The sequence below is a fragment of the Sceloporus undulatus genome, chromosome 6 (assembly GCF_019175285.1).
Source record: "Sceloporus undulatus isolate JIND9_A2432 ecotype Alabama chromosome 6, SceUnd_v1.1, whole genome shotgun sequence".
Lineage (NCBI taxonomy): Eukaryota > Metazoa > Chordata > Lepidosauria > Squamata > Phrynosomatidae > Sceloporus > Sceloporus undulatus.
This window is the reverse complement of record NC_056527.1, coordinates 123,985,874-124,011,211: the sequence shown is the minus strand read 5'-3', so window position 1 is coordinate 124,011,211 and position 25,338 is coordinate 123,985,874. Positions and strand designations below refer to the sequence as shown.

The 25,338-nt window shown below is 43.2% G+C and overlaps 1 protein-coding gene across 1 annotated transcript in view; it reads right to left on the bottom strand.

Annotated features, from left to right (window-relative positions):
• The window catches only part of PDLIM2 (PDZ and LIM domain 2), a 32,072-nt gene that overhangs the window by 2,466 nt on the left and 4,268 nt on the right, over nucleotides 1-25,338 (bottom strand). Inside the window, 6 exon segments of the mRNA XM_042475197.1 lie at nucleotides 282-402; nucleotides 1,601-1,746; nucleotides 2,957-3,114; nucleotides 9,950-10,034; nucleotides 11,546-11,739; nucleotides 14,283-14,352. Coding sequence (XP_042331131.1) covers nucleotides 282-402; nucleotides 1,601-1,746; nucleotides 2,957-3,114; nucleotides 9,950-10,034; nucleotides 11,546-11,739; nucleotides 14,283-14,352 — 774 coding nt within the window.

Genomic DNA, 25,338 nt, shown 5'->3' with positions numbered 1-25,338 from the left:
ATATCTCAGCCTCATTTGATCCAGCATTCTTCATGTTCTTCAGCCATGGAATTTTGTACAAGTTTCCAGGATGAACTTGTTGTTCCATTCACTGCCCAGGAGATGGTGACACACAACCAGCCATCCACCACAGTGTCAAAGGGACAGGGCTCCACCTCTGTCTATGGCCCTGAGCTAAGTCCAACAGTCAGTACTCATGCATCCTGAGCATCAACATCACTTTTAATTTAAATCCCATTCTGTTTTCACCCCCTCCAGCACCACGGATTAGCAAAACTCACGTGATGCTGCTGCCGCATTTCTCGCATATATGCAGCTTCTGGGTGCTGCTTGTCACAGGACTGCTGGCCAGTTTGTGAGTGCTGGGAGACAGCTGGCTGGGGAAGTGAGTGGTAGTGCCCTCTGCCAAAGCAACGGAGAGGAGGTTAGTCCCAATTTTGGAGGAAAAGACACTGTATAAATAAAGGTTACAGCCAGAATTCACTAAGCCTGCTGCCACTCTGCAAAAATAAAGCAGTCTGACACCACTTTAACTTCCATGGCTCAATGTGATGGTATCCTAGGGTTTGTAGTTTGGTGGGGCACCAGAGCTCTCCGGCAGGGAGGGCTCAATATCATTGTTGTTGTGTGTCTTCAAGTCATTTCCAACTTATTATAAAGGTGAACCCATCAGGGAGTTTTCTTGGCAAGATTTGCTCAGAGGCAGCTTGCCATGGCTTTTCCTTGAGGCTGAAAGCATGGGACTTGCCTAAGTTCACCCAGCGGGTTTCATGGCTGAGCGGGGAATTAAATCTTGATCACCAGAGTCATAGTGCAACAAACTACAATGCCACACTGACATATTTTGTAAGTATCCTACAAAACTATGAACCCCAGAATTCCACAGCACTGAGTCATGGCAGTCAAAGTGATGTTTATTTCTGCAATGTGGATACACCTGTAGGCAGTTATGAATGCAAAACGAAAGTGGTTCATATTAATGATCTTTATATATTCGCTAGTTCAGGGAATACATAGGGACTATGAAAGTCTCCCATTCCCCAATTACTGGGTGGCAGCTGCTAAAGCAACAGGGGTTTGTTCCCCTATCTATTGGTAAGCAGCTGACTAATGGTTCAAAAACACTTTGCAATCAAGTGTCTGTCCAAAAGTGAAGCTGTAAACTATTATCCTGAAACAATGTTTTCACATTACCAAAATTTAATATCAGTAAGAAAATGTGAGATAACTGTGTGAAGTAAAATCTGCTGGGTAGAAAGTGTAAAATAAATATTTTCTTATTCATTCCCTTTCATAGCAACACAGCAGTATGCACATAGTTTCAGATACAAACAAGCTTTAATTGGCCAATCTGCCAGTTACTGGTGGGCCATGCATCCTTGGTCTTAGGAGTTTTCCCTTGCCTCCAACAGCAAGGGCATTTATCTTTGCATCAGTTCGAAAAATGTTTCAGGTGAACAAGATGGGGCAGAAGAATAAGAACACCAGCAACATGAAGAGTATTGCAAAGGGACACATTTCAAAAAGGAATCACATATTTCCCTCCTACTCCCAGATGCACACACACGCACACACACAAGTGTGCCTTTTTGTTGCCCACCTTTTTCATCCAACTCCAGAGCCACCTGGAGCAAGCGGAATGTGCTTGACTGTCGTGGCGGGGCCCTGGTTTCGCGGTTTTCTTGCATCATCTTATAGACCTCGGAGTCCCCTTCCAAACGATGCATGGCTGCCTCTGAATCCAGACTAGAGGAAGACAGAACAAGTGTGCTAAATTTAGGCTTAGGGTGGGGATGGAATCCCTCAAGCTTTTTATCCAGGAGGGCAGGACAAACCAGTCATCAGTCATCACTATCCTTTTCTGCAGAGCTTGGAAAAAGAGGTGGGACTGGGAGAGATCCAGGGAACAGGTAGCTTGCAAAATGCTTCTAGAAGCAAGGGTTTCAGAGGAAGGATGTGAGACTCTTGAAGTCTGGTCATGTGTATAGAGAAGGAGGAACAAGGCTCTACAAACCTACCCAACTTGGAACTTAATTTGCTCCAGGTTGGGCAGCAGTGACAATTGCATCCACACACAAGTCATCCATCCACCAAAACAAGCCATGCAATGACTTCTCGTTTCTAAAGAATCAGTTCCCAATAGGTAGAGAGATCTTGTAGCACCTTTGAGACTAACTTAAAGAATTTGGCAGCATGAGATTTCATAGTCTTAAGTCTACTTCCTAAGATGCATTAGGAGAAAGTAGACTTAGGTCTATGAACGCTCATGCTGCCAACTTCTTCCAGTTCATCTCAAAGGTGTTACAAGATCTCTCTCTACATACTGATTCTACATACATAATACAGCTATATCTTTGAATCCAAAACTTGTGATACTATAGGGAGGCACACAAATTAAATCTTTACCATAGAGTTCCACTCTCTTCCACTTGCCATTATCAAAAATCCCACCTACCAAAGCAGCTGAGAGCAAGAGGAAGCCTTCTTCTGACCAGGTCTTTTAAAGCTTTATTAAGCACCACACCTCCAGGAAATGGATCACAAATGGAAAATGGGCATATAAGGCAGTACCTGGACTCTTCTTCATTCCAAGGAGGTGTCTAGGTATAAAGACCCCCAAGGATCAGTGTAATGACTAATCATCCTGTTTCTCTCTCACCTGAAAGCCTCTCTTCCCGGTTTAGGTGTTACCTGTCTCTCTCCTTCTCTTTTTGAGAATGTATGGAAGGACACTCCCTGCAAATGACGCCCAGATCTGCCCAACCTCCAGGCTTGTCAACAGTAGCTTCACATTAACCCTTGCCCAGCCAGGCTCTCTGAAATGGGCCAAAAAAGCCCTAGTCATTTAAGTATGTTGAGAGATCTTGTAGCAGCTTTGAGACTAACTGAAAGAAGGAAATTGGCAGCATGAGCTTTTGTAGACTTTAGTCTGCTTCCTCAGATGCATTTGGATCACCTGTAACTGCGATTGAAAGAAGATGAGGAGCTCCTGTCCTGATCTCTCCTGATCTCCCAAGGGTTGTAGAGTGAATATGATCCTGGTGATGGAGAGCCATTCAGTGGAGGAAGAACTGGCACTGGAGACACACTGGAATGGGTGAGGCTCCTCTGCTCCTGCAACAGTCAGAAGAAGAAAAACGTGTTAAGACACTAGGTAGCAAAGAAGATGGCATAATGCCTTCTGCGAGAGAAAAAGAAATCCAGGAGTTGCCACCTATACTGACTTTCCCAAGGACCCATGGAAAGCATTTTTTTAGCACTCAGCTCTTTTGCACAAGTAGCACCAAAATCTTTCATTTAGAATTTGAAGACATGACCAGGTTAGTCTGGGGTATCAATATGCAAAGGGATCTTGTAGCATCTGTGAGACTAAGAGGAAGGAAGGAAGGAAGGAAGGAAGGAAGGAAGGAAAACAAAACAAAACAAAACAAGAGAAGAGAAGGAAGAGAATCATTCTGAAATGTGCTATTGGAGAAGAGTTCTATGGATACTGTGGACTGCTAAAAAGATAAACACAGGTAAATGGGTATTAGAGCAAATGAAGCCTGGACTCTGCATAGAAGCCAAGATCACCAAACTGGGACATATTTTTGAGGGCATATCATGAGACGACATAACTCTCTAGAAAAGACAGTAATGGTTGGTAAGGCAGAAGGCAGTAGGAAAAGAGGAAGACCACATTACAGATGGATAGACTCAGTCAAGGAAGCAACAATTGCCTTGAGTCTCTCCTTCATAGGATTACCATAAGCAGAAGTCAACTTGATGACAGTTAACAACAACAAAGCCAGGGTGAGGAGGGAAAGACAGACAAAGTTTTCATATTTTTATGCATATACTGAACCTTGAGCTCTAACAGTCAGTGCCTCTCCTAAAGCATTTGGGTGGCTGTATCTCACTGCCCAGTGGGAGTAGTCAAAGGTCATCCTTCCACAACTGACATCTGCGTGTTTCAGTGCAAGGCACTGACCAGAAGAGAGCGCCCAAGGCCTTCTAGATGAAGTCCATCACCCCAACAGGAAGAGCAGAGCAGCACAGCTGAGCTTGGAAGAGGTATGCAGCTGCAGCAAATGAGGAAACCTTTGCTCAAGTTCTCCAGCATGCACTGCTGATAATCACAACAGACAATACTGGCCTAAATAGATCCAATCCAAGAGGTGGCAGCTCCTGGCTTGTCTGGCCAGGATAAGTGTCATGGACTAGATGGGAGCAAACAAATTGAAGCTTAAATCTAGACAGGACAGAGGTGCTCCTAATGAGTAGACCAGCACCTTTGTAATATAGGGTTCAGTCTCTCTTGGTCATGGTAAGAGTCTCTTGGAAGACTAAGGTTTAAAGGCAGTGTGTTCCTAGATCTGCACTTGAATTAGGATGCCAAGGGGGCAGTCATGTCCATTAGGAGTGCCTTCTCTCCATTTAGGCTGGAGTGCCCACTTTTCCAGAGAGGATGGTTCTGCCCACACTGACACCTGCCCTCCTTAGATCCCAACTGCGTTACTGAAAGTTAGTCTACATGGCATTTAGCATTTTCAGACAGTCCAGAATGCCAACTGGAGCTATCAGGAGCACACAAGTCTCCTAGTACTGTACAGCAGCCATAGTGACTTGGGGGGTTGTTTTGGGACCTAATTCAAAGTGCTGATTTTGACTATTTAAAGCCTTAAGGGGGTTAGGAATAGGATACTTAAAGGGCTGCCTCCACCCATATGAGCTGGCTTGTTCAGTAAGATCTTCTGGAGAGGCTCCCCTTTGCATCCCACTAACATCTGAGTTGCATTTGTTCAGGATTCAGGACAGAGAAGGCCTTCTCTGCTGCTGTATCTAGGTCACAGAAGTCCCTTCTTCCTCCCTCCTCCACAGTTCTCTCTGTTGCAGTACAATACAATTCCTCGCCCCCCCCCCATACACAAACACTCTATATGTCTATATATTTCCTATATGACTTTATTTATACTCCGTTTATTTAAAATTGCATTAAACTATTTAATGAATAAAAACATTTAAACATCCCATAGCGGGTGGTGGACAGTAACATTCCTCCCTCACCCCCTCCAACGTCCTGGTACTCTTTTGCCTGTTGTCCTCCTTGCGTGTCTTCTATTTTTCTCTTCTTAACCCCACGAAGGCTGTTATTTTCAAGGCACAGTACTGCTAGTCCAGTGATAACAATTAACAAAAAAACCTTTCTCTCCCTCACTTCATCTGCTCCTATTTAAGGGCCCTGGAGATGGAAGAAAGAAGAAACCTCTTCCTAAGTAGAAGCAAATGTTCCTGGGAGCAGCAGCATGCAAGAGCCTTGACAGAAACATACTAGTCAGTATTTCTATAGGATCTACTTTTTCTAAAACAAAACTAAGACAAAAAACAAAGAGACAATTTCTCCTTCCGTGCTAGAAATTTTGGAGAAGATTTTGGAGCTGGACCTCACCACCCCTCTTTTGTCCTCTAAGCAAAAACCAGTCCTTGGCTCTGGAGTGCCCACCCATCTTCTATACATACACAGCTGACTCCAAGGAATAATTCAAGCCACACAAATATTCCATGTAACCATTCATGCCATTCCATGTGGTTTTGCTAAATGACTTGATGTGCCAGACTCTCCAGTTCAGGAAACCTGCCAAACACACAAATTCACAGAAACCCTCCAGTGCAGAAGACCCACAACATAAGGCCTGCCAGCTATGAATTTCACATATGACTGACCTCCAACTCCCAAACCCCAGGATGATCCCAGTAAACTGTGGGCACAGCTAGGACAGGATTTCAAAACAACGGTCTTCTCAGATTGCTTACCCAAATGGCAACAGCATTACTGGAAAAAACATTAAATCAAGAGTATGGCCTGCTCTAGCCGAAATAGTTTTAAAAGACCTGACTACAGCAGAGCCACTGAATCAATGGGAATTACCTATGTGTTGACCCATCATTCAACAATTGATTGAATGGTTTTATCAACAGGAGATGTCAGCCCATGTGTGTCAGGATGGGGACAATATGTGACACTTCCATGGTCATGAAATCTCGAGCAATTCCAGAAGCAACTTTAAGTGCCAATCCTGAAGCCATCCAGGACTGTAGCCTTGGGCTCAGCCTATGGCAATTCCATACATTTCAGAGGGTTTTCTTAGGCAAGGCATACTCAGAGATGATTTTGCCAGTTCCTGCCTCTGAAATCTAGCCTATAGCACCTGGCATTCATTGGTCATCTCCTGTCCAAGTACTAACCAGGGCTGAGAATGCTTAGCTACCAAGATCAGATGCCTTTAGGGGACCTCCTTACTCAGAAGCAGTACACCATTAGATCCCACTTTCTGGTTGGTAACAAAGAGTCCAGTGATTCCCTTCGCATTTGACCTATGGCTTTCCTAGAGGCATTTAGTGGGGTATTTGATCTAACCCAGCCTTGGTCCAGTTCAGCAAGGTTCTAGCTCTCAAGTCAAGCTGTCACCAGGATGAGTTCAGAATTTATCTATCCAAGTTGGAACACACATGTATTAAATGTGGAAGCTTCAAGCAGTCTCTTCTTTGTCTCAGCAAAGCTTTCTGACTCTGGACGTTAGGAAGAACAAGGAACAGGGAAATACAGCCCAGAGATGGTTCCTCTTTGCTTTGCAGCTCATATGAGAAGTGGCACTTCTCCTAGGTTAGTTGCTGATCATTCCCCATCTGGAGAAATGCACAGCTAAGGATTTTTTTTCTGGGGGAAATAAGATAAGGGAGAACAAACCAAACCTAAGCTTCACCTAATCACCCTCCAATACTCAAATCTCAGCCCCCAGGACTGATGCAACCGCTGGGGTAGGGAGGAGGCCAACCAACAGAGCCAAATACTAAAGCAAATAAATGCTAGAAGGGAAAGAAAAACACAGTAGAGAAGCCAAGGGGTTGCGGGGCTGGGGCAAGCAAGGTGCCAGCTGGCAAGCCCGTTCTGGAGCCAACCTCCCTTCCCAATTTGGGCTTGCAAAATAGCCCCAGAACATAGCAGAAACACCAAGAACTCAGCCCCGGGAGCCAAAGCAAGCAAACAAACAACAGCACCCAACCCAAAAGCAACAGAAGAGGGACATGCCAAGACACACAGGCATAGACACAAGGAGCTCCAAGACCATAGGAGGAAAGGAACAGGTTTCTTGGGAAGACATGGGCATTCCAGCATGATCCCCCAGGGAAACTGGCTCTAAAGCCCACTTGATAGGCCCAGAAAAGCTCAAATATTCAGCCTCCCAGTCAGCAGTGGAAGAGGTGCATTCAGGAACAAGGTGCAGATTTGCAACGAACAATGCTTGATGCAAATAATAGAATCCTCTATTACATCCAGTGTGGCACAGTGGTTTGAGTGTTGAACCATGACTCTGGAGACCAGAGTTCAATTCCCAGCTCGGCAATGAAACCCATTGAGTAACCTTGGGCAAGTCACATCCTCTCAGCCTCAGAGGATGGCAGTGACAAACCTCCCCTGAGTAACTGTTGGCAAGAAAACCTCAGGATAGGGTCACCTTAGGATCGGCATAAGTTGGAAATGACTTGAAGGCACACAACAACAACAATAATCATGGTATGTGTTCTGTAACACTGTGCATACTTAGCTACATAGCAGAGGTGCTAAGAAACCCCATTAGTGAACTGTGAAGATGCATAATGGGACACCAGCAAGTGTGTCCCAGTGCGTCCTGGGCTCTACCAATGCACATCAGCGCTCCCTAGCTGGTGTCTTGGTGAAGAATGGGACTGATGAACATTAGTCCTGGTGTGCATCAGTCCCAATGCACATCAGTCACTTCGTCGCGACTTCTTTATGTAGTAATATAACAGCAGTCCTTCACTGGATACAGATATTATGCAACTGCCCAATTCTAATTCCAGTAGAAGTAAATCCACTTATGAAAACATATGAGTCCCCAACAGGATTCCAGTCAATATTTATACGGTGCTTCCAACCATGTGGGGAGTTTCTACACATTATCTAGTTGCAATCCTTACAAAAAAACTTTTGAAAACAAAACCATGTTATTATGCTTACCCCACAAATTATATATTTGAGTGGGCTAGAGACTGAGACTGAATGAGAATGGTTTGGCTGAGTGCACCATGATGGTAACATGGCATAAAAAAAGATTCATACCAAGGATTTCCTGATTCATAATCTCTTAGTCACTATGGGAAAAGAGCTCACATTCAAGTATGGAATGTGTCAATCCCAACACCATGCTGATGCGCCATGTTCTAAAGAGTACAAAGAATGGCACTGATAGTATGAAAACTCCATCTGACTCAGCCCTGCTAATCCAAGCCTAAGCACCACCATTCAGAAGCATTAAGACCAACCTGTGTGCCAGGTTCACAGCTGAGAACTGAATAAAGAAAGGGAGGATTTTAAAAAAACTTTTAAACATGTGTTTAAGTTCTATTTTGGTTAAGTAGAGTGTTATTTTCGCTTCCAACACCCACCCCAAAACCTTCAGGACATGGGCAGGCCATTGATCTAAGTCAACAAATAACAGTCTGCTAGGCCAAAAGCAAAAACTCTTTAATTCAAATTACACAAAGGGGACAGACAAGCCTTTGCAGACTTAATTTGCATGCTTTATTCATTTGCACAGTCCGCAATTGTGTTAAACCTTTTGCTTCCACTACTCCCCCGCCCCTATCCCCCTTAGTGACTGGCACTGGAATTCACAAAAAGGAAGGATCCAGCAAAGAGAAAATAATATTTGTGTAAGAAAAAGAAAAGAAAAAGGACAGGGACAGAAGGATGTGGGGGAAAGTACTGGGAAATATTCCTCAAACAGCCTGGCCTCTAAAGGCCCTTCTGGTCTGCAAGCATTCAGAAGGGGGAAACTGCCCACAGTTTATCAAATTCTTCAGTGCTATCATAACTATTGGAAGGGTGTTTATTGCGAACTTTGGTCTTCAGCTTCTAGAATCCCTGAATGTTCACCAAGCTGGGAGCTGAAGTCCAAAACACCTGGAAGGTCAGCATTTGAGAACCATTGTACTATACTAATGTAATTAAAACAAAATCCTTATCAGTCGCTGAAAATGGCTGGGGAGTATGGAACCTGAAGTCGCAAAGACCTGCAGGACCAAACGTTGGAAACCACCGACTCCGTTGAACAACTAAGCTTCTACAAACCCCACTGCAAAGCTATCTCAGAATGGAAGGATGCTGCAGAACTTGGCTCAGGGATTCCCAATAGCATAAACGGCACAAACTTTGCCGGAGGCAGCCAGGGGATTGTTCTGAATAGATCCTTTCATAGATCCCAAGAGTAAAGAGAGGCAAGCAGGACATTTGGGAGGCAGCCTCACATGCCACCACCCCGATGCAGAGAGCATCTCCCTAAACTGGTTCTGCCTCCTCGGCTCCCAGTTGTTGCTTAGAAACACCAGGTAGGAACAAGCAAACATTGCCAGCCAGGTGTGCACCTTACCTGCAAGGACATGTGCAAGAAAACATTGAACTACTGTACAGGCACAGGAGGGAAGCCAACAGGTAAGAGGCTGAAGAGGGCAGCAAAGGCAGGGGCTACACAACTTGTAGTGTAGGAAGAGAACCAAGAATATGCCACTGTTAGAATCTCAGACAAGGTACTTGTTGGCTAGCATGAGATCTGATAGAGCAGGACAAGGGGGCAGGAGAGGAAATCAGATTAAAATATAACTGTTGTTGTTGTGTGCTTTCAAGTCATTTTTGACTTATGGCAACCTAATCACAAAGTTGTCTGGGGCTGAGAGTGTGTGACACCCTAGTACACCCAATGGGTTTCCATGGCCAAGCAGGGAATCGAACCTTGATCTCCAGAGTCTCAAACCACTCCTTTTGCAAAATCCATATGTGCAGGAAGGAAAAACCACTTTTCTAAGACAAATTACTCAGAGCAGCACTAATGGTGCTATATAGACATCTACAGAGACCCAAGGAATCACACACATAGTTTGGGCTCTTTACCTGTTTTCTGCTTGGATGCTGCTGTCCTTGCAGCGGTGGAGACTGCTCACCGGAGATCCTGGCTGAACTCCCCAGAGACTGGAAACTGGAAGAGAATACAGACACATGGAGACCCATTTATTTACTAAAGGGTAGAAACAGCAAACAGAATCAACTAAGTTCTCAGATTGCAAATAAAGTTCACGTCAGTAGCAAAGATAATAAGCCACATCACAGTACAACCCATATATTCATGGGATCGGTAGCTGCTGCATCCAAAGAAAAAAGCTATCTCTGGGTATCTGGAAGTCCTCCAGCATGACTCTATGGTCAACATCTGGGGGAAATATAGGGTTTGCCATTATCTGTGATTTTCGCTATCTTCCACCCATCTGAAAAGTATTCCCCGCAGATACGAGAGTTGGAGTGTATATAAAAGTATTGAGAGCCCTACTTTGGTGGGCAACCATTCTCACATGACGGTGCTACTTTCTTAAAAATCATCATCTTCATTCAAAAGAAAATGAAGAGGATTGACTTAGGAAAGTCAAATCCCTGCATGAAACCTGGTGATTGATTGAAGAAAGATGGGAAGATCACAGAAAAGCTGAATCAGTTTATTCATAACGCTGACTGTACTAGTTAGTCATCACTGAACCACTTTTACAGGCATCTGGATAAATAAATCAGAGGCTAAAAGAAGCAAGGGTATATTATTAACATTAATTTTACTATTTACCTAAAAACAAACAAGTCACCAGGTCTAGACAGCACACACAAGCATCTTCAAATGTAAAAATAAAAGGTTTTAAAACGAAGTTCAAAGGACTGGCTAGTAGCTAATATATGCTAACATTTTCAAGGTAATTCATAGTGGAAAGAGATCCTTTGGAGATCTTTTTGCCTAACATCTATACTAGGAAAACTTGGTGGGAAGCCTACTTAAAGGCTAAATTAGGAAACAAAGTATAGGAGAGGGGCAAAACCTAGCTTTTGCAAAATTGTCTTGACATCCTTTTCAATTTCTTTTTAGTGTCATCCCACATATTGGTGGGGATGGTCCAGAAAACATAAACATCTACTATAGGTTGAGTCTCCCTTGGGCAAGTCACTTACTCTCAGCTTCACAGAAAGGGAAAGGCAAATGCCCTCTGAACAAATCTTGTGATAGGGTCAACGTTAAGGTTGCCATACATTGGAAATGACTTGAAGGCACACAACAACAAATCTATTCCAATCCTTTCCATTTTATTTCTGCCTCTGATACCAAGGTTTCTGCTAAAGAAATAATGTTAACTGAGATACACCCGTACAAAGGTAACTAACTAAATTTTTGCCCTGGTACCATAAATGTAACTACAGTGGGCCTTTGGTATGCTTGGGATTTGGTCCCAGAACCTTCTGTGGATACCAAAATCCATGAATGTTCAAGTCCCATTAAATACCATGGATGAGAAAATGGTGATCCTTATACAAAATGGCAAAATCAAGATTTGCTTTTTGAAATTTAAATATGTATGCTTGAATCAGTGGATAAAACATCTGTGGATATGGAGGGCTGACTTTGAAAAAGTAGCTTTGTAAAGTCTGTGCCAGCAGACCAAGACTGTTGGGTACCTGCGGCTGTTCACCATGGAGTCCCCTCTGCCCTCACTGGGCAGCCTTGGCCTCTGAGGGCTGTATGGGCTCCCAGATCGATATCCAGGAGATGGAGGAGAGTAAGGACTGCTGGGCCGTGGACTGATGGACGCTGGGCTAGAGATGGAGGATCTTACTGAATTCTGGCCATCATCCCTGGTTCTCACCGCACCCTACAGGGGAAGACCACAAAAATGCAACATCAAGAACAATGTGCTACATAGGAGACAACTGGAGACATTTGGTGCCAGAGGCAGAAACTCAAAGTGACATCACTCACAGTGGTACAAGTCAACGTTTGTTTTCCCCGAAGCCTTGGGACGGTCCGTCTCCCTTTAACAACAGAGCCAGCCTTGCTCAGCAGCCCTTCTTCTCATGCAGCGTTGGCAAATTTGGAAAGGAAACAGTTATTGTGGGGAGGACCAGCAATGCGGCTACTGCCCAAGACAGTGTTGCAAGTCCCCAGGGCTGGACAGGGGCAGTTTGAGCAAACCACTTCCTAAAGCCCAGCTGCACAATTGCTTCCTTTCAAACATTACAGAATTCTGTGGAAACACATAGCAACTCTAACACCATTTCAGTATGTTACAAATGGCTCAGAAAAGGAGACATTACTTTGCCACCATGTTTATGCCAACTGTGACTCTCAGGTTAACACTTCATTGATAAGCTTGCGACTCTTGGCAATATCTGTAGTGATGTCGAAGTATAGGAACAGATATATGAGAATGCTTCCCCAAACAAGGACCAGACATATAACTACAAACTTTTCCCTTTGGTCAGCAGAGGTACCCTGCAAACGCTTAAGTCTCAAAGATGCTACAAGATCTACATACTGATTCTATTGACTAATTATTATTAACCTTTATTTATAATACAGCTATATCTTTGAAGAACCTTGCAAAATTCATGAATGTACAAATATCAAAGCAGAACTGCTTTGGAGGTTCTCAGGGCTTGTTGGGAACCGAAAGCTACAAAAGAGGTGCACTTTCCCCTAAAGTATGTCTGGTTCCTTCTTTATCTGAGCCAACTTTACATATCAAGGTTGACAGAGATGTTTTCTTCCTGATTTTATGGCAGAATTGTTTAAAAGCATTCTTAGATTGCTACTGTTTTTTTTAAAAAACAAAACTCTCTCAATTTTTTGATGGCATGTATGTAACGGTTCGCTTATCCATAGAAAAACTGTTTTGCCAAAGCTATTCTTTGCAGGTAAAACTGGTGGTGAGATACTGGAAAATGGGCACGGTTCTCCCGATTGTGAAATGGTTAAGGAAGGCTCTTGATGTTGGTGAAGTGGAAAAAACTTACATCAGTTATACTGAAACAAAGTGAGAAACACATTATCACCAGACTTTGCAAGTGAAATGAGATGAGCTTGGGAACTGAAAGGCGATATAACAGTACACAGCTCCACTGGGTCAAGGTTTTTCTTGCTAACGCTTTCCTCAATGTTGCAATGTTTTTGTTAAATGTTGAAAAGTTTTCTTGAACAAAGGAAAGAAAAAGGGAATAAATGCTACAGCCCCTGTTTCTTTGGTACAGTGTATTTCAGGTGTAAGGTAAGCTGGAAATGACTTGAAGGTACACAACAGCAACAAATCAAGTTTACCAAGTTCCAGTTTTTATGTAGGGGCACGAAAGTTGGACAGTGAAGGAAGCAGATGGGAAGGAAATCAACTCAATTGAAATGTGGTACCGAGGAAGACTTCTACAGATACTGTGGACAGCTAAAAAGACAAATAAATGGGTCCTAGAGAAAATCAAGCCTAAACTCACCTTAGAAGCCAAAATTACTAAACTGAGGCTGTTGTACTTTGGACATATCATGAGAAGACAGGACTCACTAGAAAAAACAATGATGCTGGATAAAGTGGAACGCAGTAGGAAAAGAGGAAGACTACATTTTATTCAATCAAGGAAGTCACAACCTTGAGTTTGCAAGACAGGAGGACCAGGCTCTTGGAGGTCTCCCATTTTATAGGTTCACCATAAGGCTAAGTCAACTTGGTGGCAAATAACCACAACAATAACCACATCTATGAACACTTTGCTATCAGGTTTTGTCAACTTTTCTTCTTATACTTTCCAGCAGGCAAAGCAAAATATTTTGCTCCACCAAGTGTTTGGCCCTCTTAAGTACATGTTACACAGCACATTCCAGTGCCTGACTACCCAAAAATATATTCATTGGAATTTAATGGGATTTACTCCCTGCTGAGTGTAAAAACACAGAGTCTTGTGGCATCTTAAAGGCAAATGACTTCATTATTCGATGAAGCAGGCTGCAGTCTTTAAAGGGCCACAAACCCATTTCAATCTAGCAACATTTCAAGCTAGTTTTAATACTTCTGGTTACATCTATTGAGGCATTTAAACATTTCTTAGCTGTCTTGATTGTTCTTTTGCCACAAAATCAGGCTATATGCTATTGGTGGGGTGTATAATAGATAATATTGGCCTGTTACAGACTGTTACACGGGTCCTAAGAGTCCGGAGGTCGCGCCAAAGCCACACTCCGTTCCTAAGCACTGGAGTGCAGCTTTGGTGCAGCTTCCGGATTCTTAGGGTGCATGCATCATTTAAATAGCATACCTCCAAAGAGACCCGAAGCAGCTTTATTTTGGCAGTCTGTAACAGGCCATAGTGTAAGTTCCCATGGACTCTAGTATTGTCAAACAGAACCGTTTCTATAAAAGCCAAAGGTACTCACCTGAAACTGTATGGAAAGCATTTCTGGGGAACTTTCACCATTGGTCTGGCTGGGAGAAAACTGCTCAGATCTGGAAAACAAGAGTTAAGACGGTTGTTAGAGAACTACAGAGTAACTTATTATTCAAAGCAAGCGATCAATGAGGCTTTATAAGTACATGCCCGCTTCGATATTTCAATGTCCTCCTGAAGGGGCTGCTTCCAAGGATTCCAGAAATGATGTTTCCAAACCAGAATAAACTGCCAGGACCAGCCCTACCATTAGGCAGAGTGCGGTGACTGCCGCAGGCAGCAGATTTCGGATGTCAGGAAAGAGTAGAAAATTGTGATTTATTTCATGGGAACAGCTTGTGGAATTTTTCTGCCGCAGGTGGCAAAATAACTTAGCTCAAGTGCTTTCTTTGCACATGAAGTCAGGAGTGGGTGCATTCAGAGCGCCATCTTTGGCTCCATCACCTATAACAACATTTCTTAGAGAAGCCCTGTAAGTTGGGCTCAGTGAACATCTGTTTTAACAGATGCAGAGGCCACCTTTATCTTCTCAGCTGTTAGTATATCAATCCCCCATAAGCTTGAAATGTAGCACACAGTAACACCCACAGGGTCGCCATGAGTCCAGATTGACTTGGGGCACCCAACAACAACAACCATTTTAAAAATATTTTTAAAATGGTGTTCCTAGCTCTCATGATTAATTACCCTAATAGTGATAATCCTAATAGTGTAATCTAATGTTGCATGTGCCTTAAATAGTTTCTGATTTATAGCAGCTCTAAGGCAACTCTATCAAAGTGTTTTTAGGGACTGAGAGGGTGTGACTCAATCAAGTTCATCCAAACGGTTTCCATGGGCGAGTGGGGAACCAAACCCTGATCTCCAAAGTTTTAGTCCAATGCTCAAACCACTACACTATGCTAGTTAATCTAATCTAGCTAATCTAATAGCAGGAGTCAGCATAGAATAGTGGTCTGAGTGTTGGGTAGAGGATGTATTTCTTGTGAAGTCGAAGGCTTTCACAGCTGGCATCCATATTTTTTGTGGGTTTTTGGGGCTATGTGGCCATGTTCTGGAAGAGTTTATTCCTTGTATGTATTTCTTACCTGGAAAAATCACTATTGGGAACAGCCAGATACAACACAGTGTGAATGTACTAGAGAGAAGTACCACAAAGCAAGCGTGACCCTGGCAAAATGTAAAATAGAAGTGTGGAATAGAGAGCTAGTATGGTGCACTGGTTTGAGCATAGGACGATGACTCTGGAGACCAAGGTTCGAATCCCAGCTCAGCCATGAAACCCACTGGGTAACCTTAGGCAAGTCATACTCTCTCATCCTCAGAGGAAGGCAATAGCAAACCTCTTCTGAACAAATCTTGCCAAGAATGCCCCATGAAAGGTTCACATTAGAGTTGCCATCAGTCGGGAATGACTTGAAGGCAAGCAACACACACATACACACAGCGAATCTAATAGTGTACCCTAATAGTGCAATCTTTATGTCACGGCTATGAGTCACAAGTAGAACTACCGAAGACACTGAAAAAACACAGCCACTTTCTGCTTAAAGCCTAAGAAACCCAAGGGTGGTTTTCATTTCAATATATGCAGATTTCAAAAACCTCCTGCTCAAAATCAGTCTGGTGTAGCCCACAAATCCCTGTGTGAACCTTGAGCAGTCTTAGTTATTCTGTCATCCTGGATGCCTGGCCATAAAAACCAAGCTTTCTTAATCGAGACAGCCTGCCTCTCCCACCGGGTGTTTGCGAGATGGCTTTCAAATGAGGCACAGATGGTGGGTCTAAGAGCTACCCTAATACAGTTGCGCTCCCCCTTCCAAGATGCACAGAAAGCTGGTTCCCCCTACATGGATCAAAGGCGCCTTATACCACCCCCAACTACCCTCCATCAGAGGAGTTCTCTGGCTGGAGCCAACGCTAGCAGGGGGGGGGGAGGTTGGACCCCCATCCCAAAAATTGGCAGGGAGGGAGGAGAAGAGTAGTTTTCTTTATATTCTCCCAACAGGAATGCATTTGGGGCTTTGATGTAGCTGGGAGCTGGAATTCATTAAGGGGAATTAAATCACAGAGGGGGAAAGGCAAGCTGCAGGGAGACGAACAAGAGGACAAAATGCAGAGAAACAAGGGTATGCCAAGGCAGAGGGATACAGCATGGCCTACCAGACCAGAGCGGACTATACATCACAATGGTAGAAATCAAAGATATAGCCATGTTAGTCTATAGAATCGGTATGTAGAGAAATCTTGTAGCACCTTTGAGACTCAATGAAAGAAAGAAGTTGGCAGGATTGGCTTTCCACCATATGCATATGAGGAAGGAGACATAAGTCGACAAAAGCTCACGTTGCCAACTTCTTTCATTTAGTCTTAAAAGTGCTACAAGATCGCTCTACATACTGATTCTAACACAGCTATATCTTTGAAATCTACCACTATGGGAAGCACCAAATTTAGCCAAATGGAGTGGAAATCCATCAACCTCTTCAAGAAGTTTGCCCAGGTACAGACAGACATCTTCACCAAATGCATCTGAGGAAGTAAACTTAGGTCTATCAAAGCTCATGCTGCCAACTTCTTTCTTTCAGTTAGTCTCAAAGGTGTTGCAAGATCTCCGTGTGTGTGTGTGTGTGTGTGTGTGTGTGTGTGTGTATATATATATATATACAGTATATATATATATATATATATCACATCACAATGGTTAACACATGCTTCAGAAAGATTTGATTTCTATACTGTATTCTTGTTGAGGAAAGAAGTCAAGGAAAAGATATTGTATTCTGCCAACAAGAAAAGACACAAAACCAAATTCCTGCTTGCTTGCTAGTCATCAGACTCCATGTAGATGGAACTTGTCTTGTTATGCATATCCATATATATATATATATATATATATATATATGAGTTTTGTATATATGTATGTATATACATATCTTGTTATGTATATTTTGTTATGTATATGTACATATTCCAAATTCCAAAACCCTTCTAGTCCCAAGCATTTCAGATAATGAAGACTCAGCCTGTAATTGTTTTAAGAAAATATTTGAGTCTGAATAAAATGTTTAAAGATGCAATTTGAACAAACATATCCTGATTTTTTAAAAATTTGTTTAAAACCATTAGTTTAATAATAACAACAACAACAACAACAACAACAACTGATTTTAGCAATTCTGGAGTGGAATAGGCAATTGGCTGTGCACTGAGTCACCATTTCACACCTGGCTTTGGCAGGTAGAAACCAGGGTCCGAGTTTTTCTTAAAGAAGATCCTGCAAGCCTGAAAGTTGCTCATACCCGCATTGTACCACACCCTGATTAAGTTTTGATAAGGCTTGCAGCACCTTCAAGTGTGGTGGGGCAGCCAGCAAACTGCTCATTGGCAATTCCTGGCGTGAAGGATGGGCTCCAGCCAACAGCAAGGCCTAAATGCAGTTACACGAAGGTGTGCCCATCTTAAGGGCACTTATTCGTGGAATAAATTGTTGGCACAATAAGAAAAGTGACTGTGGTACCACTAACAAACCAGCCAGAATACATGCTTGTAAAGTAAGGGCATGGAATACTTGTAAGTGAGGGACACTTGAGGACCATGGGTCTGTAATAGAATGGAAAACAAGGCGCACAGTGGAAGTAAATTTGTTTTTCCATACCAAAGGGATACCAAAGGGAACACTTCTTTACACAAATATGTTGGCTCTGGTTCACAGGGTCATCTGTGGCAGAGCTAGACGCCAATGTGGCAAAGTGGTTTGAATGCTGGACTACTTCTCTAGAGACTATGGGTTCGATTGTCAGCTTGGCCACGAAACCCACTGGGTGACCCTGGGCAAGTTTAATGCTCTCAGCCTCAATGGCAAATCTCCTCTGAACAAATCTTGCCAAGAAAACCCCATAATAGGTTCACCTTAGTGTTGCCATAAGTCAGAAATGATTCAAAAGCACACAACAACAACAGTAACATGTGGCAGAACTAAGCTTTTACAGGTTGAGTCTCCCTTATCAGAAATGCTTGGGATCAGAAGTGGTTTTGGATTTTTGAGTTTGTCAGATTTTGGAATATTTGCACATACATAATGAGATATCTGGGAGATGGGACCCAAGTCTGAACACAAAATTCATTTAGGTTTTATACATAGCCCAAAGGTTTATTTTGCAATAATTTTGAGCACAAAAATGTTGTGTATGCTGAGCCATCAGAAGCAAAGCTGTCACTATCTTAGCCACTCATGCGCACAATTTTAGATTTTGGAATATTTTGGCATTCCAGATAAAGGAGACTGTGTAGGCATTTGGTTGTCTAAGAAACATGATCTAGTCCGTGGTATGAGCTGGAGCTGAAAGGAGGCACTGGAAGAAATGTCCCTTGTAGTTTGCATAGTGGAAGATGGTCTGCCATTGCCATGACTAAAGAAAAATTCAAGCTTCCACTTGACTTTGATGTATGGAACAAGAAGGGTTGCTATTTTGCTCTTTGCTTCAGGCAACAAAATATCTCAGGTTGGGTCTGAACAAGGCAGGATGTGCCAAGCCCTAGAAGTAACTCATCATGAGCAATTAACAACAATCGTAAAAAAATAATAATGACAGGTCAAATTGCCACTTTTCCCCAAAGCACCAAGACTAAACCTGAACACTCCTTCTTGTTTGCTAGGCTGCAACCGCTGTTTGCATATTATGCTGTGAAGTTATTTGGGGAGCTGTAGCAGTCCACCAACCACCACAAAATATATATATTTAAAATATTTCCACCACAAAGCAAGTCATGGGGAGACATGTAAAGCTAACAGTGTTCCAGGAAACTCCTAGAAGCACTAACAGCCTTGTAAACAAGGTGCATGCATCCTCCATTGCCTGTGCACCTTGATTTCTGTTGAATTTGCAAAAGTCTACAGAGCTATCAACTTCTAGCTATGCACAGAAATAATGCCGAAAACCAGCCTACGATTAGCCACAGGTCATCCATAAGAGATAAAAATTAAGGCCAATATACCCCATTATCCCCATAAAGAGGCAGTTCTGCAGCACGGCAAGTTTGTTGTCATCCATTTTCCGCTAGGCAGGTGTTAAAATCTCAGGTTAGAAGTGGGGTTGAGTCTGGTTTTGATTTCCATCCCACTATCCTACATGCAAAATATCCCTCAATTTGCAGCAAAAATCACTTTGCTAAAAATGACTTCCTTCCAACTCAACCTCAAAGAAAGAAAGAGAGACACACAAAACGTACACATTTCCACACAAAATAAGACCCACGTCAGAAAAAGTACAAACGCTTGCCTTGGGATCGAATAATTTCTGACCACCCAAATTCCATGTTTGATTCCTCTAGTTTTCTGTGAGCATCTCTTGTTTTTACTCTGGGGAAACCCCATTGCCTTCTAGACCACCATAAAAGAAGAAGAATGCAGCAAAATAGCAGAGAGACGTTATTAACAATGTATGCTAAAATAAAATATGATTTTTGCACTTGCTGAAGGTAGAAGAGACCTCATCCAGGCCTATCTAGAGCTTCTGAACAGGAGAGCAGATTGCACAATCTCCCATCTTTTTCCTGGATTGTTATCAAGAGTGCTGTAAATGAAAACTACCAGTAGTTTCAGTTAACTTACCTTTAGCCCACTACAGTCATTTGTATGAAACAGCCTTCTTTCGGTAATTTTATGTATTGATTTCGTCATATATATTTCTAGTATGGCCTTTGGTCAACATGGAAATAAATCTGAATAGAACCCTTTCCCCAAATTCCAGTTATCAACAACACCAAACAATAGATAGGCTTATTCTATTCTACCAAATTACAAATCCCAGGATTCTGTAGGATAGAGCCATAGCAGTTAAAGAGGTGTCAAAGTGCATTATTTCTACAGCTATTAAGAACTAGACAAGATTGTAAAGTGTAAAGATACACAACTGAACACTAAAGTTAGACTTGCCCAAGCTGTTGTATTCCCCATCACTATGTATGGATGCAAAAGCAGGACAGGGAAGAAAGCAGTTAAGAGGAAAATCTACTCCTTTGAGATGTGATGCTGGAGAAGAGTGTTAAGGATACCATAGACAGGGAAAAAGATGAACAAGTGGGTTCTTGAGCAGACAAAGCAAGAAACTTCCCTGGAAGCCAAGATGATCAAATTAAGGCTGTCATACTTTGTCCCCATCATGAGAAGGCACAACTCATTCAAAAAGACTTCCAAGACGGAAGCACGCAAGAAAAATCTTGATTTAAAATGGCCATGCCATCATGTTACTAGACAAAAATGGCAACGTAAGTGCACCACATGGGCACAATTTTTCTGCTGCCTTTTATGCTGAAGGGAAGCAAGGGTCTTCATTAAAACCTCTTCGTTAAATGTTTAGAAACTTGGGAGGGAAATGCCTTCGGTGTCTAATATCAGGCTGGAAATATCATTGCTGACCAGCATAAATTGCGAAGTTGGTGGTATGGAGAATTCCACACTCTTAATATTTGCCACAGCTCACAAGATTTCTCTACTGAGCAGGGAAAGAGAGACGGAAAGGCAGCCAGCACTGAGCTAACTCCGAAGGCTCCAAGTGCCCCAGGACAACTGTGGGGTGGGAATAGGAAAGCAGAAGCACGCTTAGGGGAGGGTGGAGGAGGAAGAGAAAAGGATGAGCCGAAGGCCCCGGAATGAGAGGAATGCTGCCTCCTGAGCTGCTCCAGTTTGGTTTGTCGGTTTTGGGATGGTGCCAAGATGCTATGAGGGCTTTCCAGCTCTCATCCAACATCCGCAGCACGTCAAAAGCAGGAGGAATGAAGAAAGGACATAGCAGTGAAGAGAGAGGACAAGACCAAGAAACAGGGCAGAGTCTCAGCTGGACAGCCAAGTTGCCAATAGGGTGGCCAGCATGAAAACTGGAGAGGGCACCTGCACTTTTTATGGTTGCGGAGAGATCGTGTCGCACCTTTGAAACTAACTTAAAGAAAGAAGTTGGCAGCATGAGCTTTCCTAAACTCAAGTCTATCGTATATAGTCGACTATAAGTTGACCTCATAGGCAGGTTTTAGGGCCAAAATTATGGATTTTGAAATGATTTGTGGATAGGTCAATGGGAAAACTTAGGGGCATGCAACAAAGGATCTAAATAACGAAGCAAAGCAAAATAATGTCAAATAATACGAGGCAATTTCAGTCAGTGTTGCTTGTTACTGGGAGGCAACACATACTGTTACCTGACAACTTAGCAACACTGACTAAAATTCTCTTTTCTAAACCACCACGAAAGGTACAGGAGCAGTCTCCACTTTCCAATCTGGGAATCCGACAATTGAGATCTACCCTAGCCGCGACCTAGAACGCCTGTGTCTCACGTGTAAATGGTATGCATTGTGATTTGTACAAGCCAAAATATGCCCCAGTGTTGACGGGAGGTGTCTCAAAGCCCTGTCAAGGCTCACACGGCAGGTGCAAAGCAAGATAGCTCAGTTCTAAAAAGGTGCATTAAGAGAAGAACGTAAGGATCCCTCCAGGACTTCCTCAGGGGATTTATTCCAGACTTTGCCAAGCTGTGATATCAGCCAACACGGGGTGGAGAAAGACAACCTCTGAGTCATGCCAGTGGAAGACCACACCCTGGACAGCAGCCTGTTGTTGTGTGGTTTTTACACAACGCAGCAGTCCGCTTCCTCCCCCTCTCCGCCAGCACCCGGACCGACAAGTACAAGTTTCGCCTGTCATTAGTCTGAATCATTGAAGACAAAGAGACGGCTACCAGTTTCCCTACCTCGGGCAAGGCCTTCTCTCATGTATTATGTCCCAAAGGCTACTTCACAACTCACTCACTTTCCAGTCACATGTAAACTCATGCGAGATTATGGACCCAGCTGGGCTTTTGCAACAAGTCCAGGAAAATTCCAGCAGTGACCTCCCAGCCAGTGGTGCATCTCCTGCTCTTTTTCAAGCAGGGTTCATCTAGGTTTCCTCTCCTTACGTAGATCCTTGGTAAGACGGTGCAAATCATTGTGCTGACACTTGGGTTTTTTAGTCCCTTCTCCGAAACAAGTATCAGTTGCCACCCTTGCAGGGTGAAGAGGGAGATTCAAGAGTAGCAACCCAGGCGCCTGTGGGCTGTGGTTTTCAACACACATTGGGTCCTGTGTCTCCACAACACAGAAGGCCTTGCCCAACAGCCCATCCTGGAGAGAGAGAGAGAGAGACTCTTTCGTTCTCTCTGGGGAAGGCAAATCATACACACGCACTTCCTTCCCACTAAAGGATCTTATTAGTCCACGTTTGATAACTATGGGTGTGTAGGTGAAGGATTGAAATGGCAGTTCCGGATAGACTTCACTGCAATAGGAAGGTGTATATTCTCCATAATTATCCAATCCTCATGGTGGATGAAGGATGATCAAAACCATGTAAGGTACTCCAAGAGTCAAAGCCACAGATCTCAGAGGACCCTTTCATCCACATAGATGTATCACCTATTTTGTCCTTCTTCTTCTTCAGAGGCTAGGTCCGCATTCTCATCCCTCTGCTGCCCACCCCCAAAACCCTCTTTTATTACCTGGGCATCCATCAAGCCCTAACAAAAGCTATCTTGAGCCTTGCTGCTAATTGTTGTCTAGTCAACTTTGACTTATGATGACCCTATGAACAAGACACCTTACAGTCACCCTGTTAACAACAATCCTACTCAAGTCTTGTACCATTAGGGTGCTGGCAGATTTCTTGATGGAATCTATCCATCTGTAATGTGGTCTACCTCTTTTCATACTGCCTTCTAACTTACCATGCATTATTATCTTTTTCTAATGAATCCTGTCTTCTCATGATACATCCAAAATACAACACTGTCTCTGTGTAGTCATCTCCGCTTCTAGGGAGGATTTGCTCTAAGGCTCATCTGCTTGTCTTTTTGGCAGTGTGTGGTTCTTCACACACACACACCACAATAAAAGTATGCTTTAATTTAAACTAGTTTGTGTAATCATTATCAGTTTAGAGTCTGGACTTCCTTGCATCAGGATTATGTGTATGTAGGGGGAGCACAAGCATACACAAACCAGAGCCAAACCTGCATAAGAAGCTGATTTGACCAGCTTGCACCGAACATCCTCCTTCTGCAGGGCATATTAAGCTATACTTCCTCAGTCTCTTCAACATAGGACATTCAATCCCCCAATGCTCCCTTCTCTCCTCCACCCCCATACACAGCAAAAGAAAAGCTCCAAACACTCAAACCAGTCAAACCTGGACCTGTTTCCCTGTCAGAGCTGTTTCACTTTCCAGCTAACCCACCCTGGCTTAGCTATGTTTTGCTTTCCAAACCACTAACCCATTTGCAAAGCCAAAAAATGCAACTCCTGAACACTACAAGAGAAACCAACACTCAGGCAAGTCTGGCAAACAAGCCCCCAAGCCATCCCCATAACCCACAAACCAAGGCAGTTTTCTTCCATTCAGAACGCTGGCCTCAAGTCCTGTTTGCATCTCAATACCCCAAGATCAGGAATTGTAGCCAGTTTTCTCCCCTGTACCTCCCAACTAGGCACAGCCACTTATGTCATGTACTGTGTCATGTACTGTGTGCATCATTTTAATGTCATGTACTGTGTGCATCATTTCGTTGTCTACGATCCCTGCAGGCACAACATATGGCAAGCAGGCCCACAGCCAAGCAGTTTCATAATAGTGGGGTGTTTGAAGAGCCCACCCTTCTGGGACATACGGGAGCTTTAGAAATTAGCACAAAAGAGCAAAACTAAAATATGTATACCAATAGAAAATGTATGTTTTGCATTTAGTAATGGTAGGGGCTTTTAAACAGTTTTCTTTTCTTTTCTTAAAACTTAAGTATCAAGTCCTTGCCCAGGGTCTTTGCACTAATGCCCCTGAGAAGCTGGAAAGAGGGTCACTATTCTGTGTTTCTATTTTGCTTTTTTATAGAAAGGACTTAGACCTCCACAAGCTCTCCCACAACTGAGCAGAGGTGGATCATTCCACATATTCCAGGTTGCATGCACTCTCAATATGCGCTTGCTCTCATATGTACCTACAATCATGGGCTTACTCAGTGTTTTTCCATATCCTAGTGCAATATCTCCAACTACCCATCAGGTCTAGGCAAACTCCCTTACTTTCAGTAGTGGGTACACTTCAGGCTGGCATGACCTAGTTTGCCTTTTTATTAAAATCTAGAGATCTACTAGTCTGGTCGAAGTGCAAAGCAGTGGCTTGGAAGTGGGGAGATTCACTTTGGTTAAAGGTACAGGGTGCCTCTGAGCTCAAGAATTTCTTTTCAGTGCCAAAACTGAGCACACCAAGCATCCTTCCAAATACATTTCCCTGCAAGCTTTTTTGTGTTTCATCTGGAAGGGAAGCTTTTAGCTGCTGCTGCTGTTTCAAACCAGAGCCGCAAAAATCATCCAGCTCTCTACTCCATATACGATCCAACTTGGTCCTTCCTGGAAACATGTATTAAGCTTCCATGCTTTGAGCCAGTTTGCTAAAACAGAAGGCCCGAGCTTTTTCTGTGACAAAGCTTTTTGCGGAGATGAGCTCCTTCCCTCACTATCCTATGCCACTTTGCTAGGCAGCCCTAGGTTAAGAGTTCGGCAAGGACCATTTGATGGGATCCGAAGACCGAAGAACCAAGCAGTTGGCAGAGATGGCTCCACATTAACCATCTGCCAACAAATACAGTAAAAGAAGACATTGCCTGCTGCAATGCCAGAACTAAGATCCAAATGTAAATGCTAATAGTACCCTCCGCAGCTGTAATGAGTTTGGCCTCTGCTGCCAGGCATATGGATTTTGGACTTCTTGCTGGCATCTTGATCAAACAGTGTTAACACTTGTCCAGCAACATGGAAAAGCTTTGTATTAATGACCTTGTTAGATACTTTTTGTATTAGTTTTTCAGTTGAGCCTTGGAATAGAAAGATATGAAGGCTGAGAATGGACTGTGGGAGTGAATTTCCCTCTGTTACTAATCTGCCTGCACAGTTCTGGTGGCTAATGGAGGAAGGGAGATGGGTCATGTTTGTGCACTTTGGTGTTGTTTGCGTCTGCATTA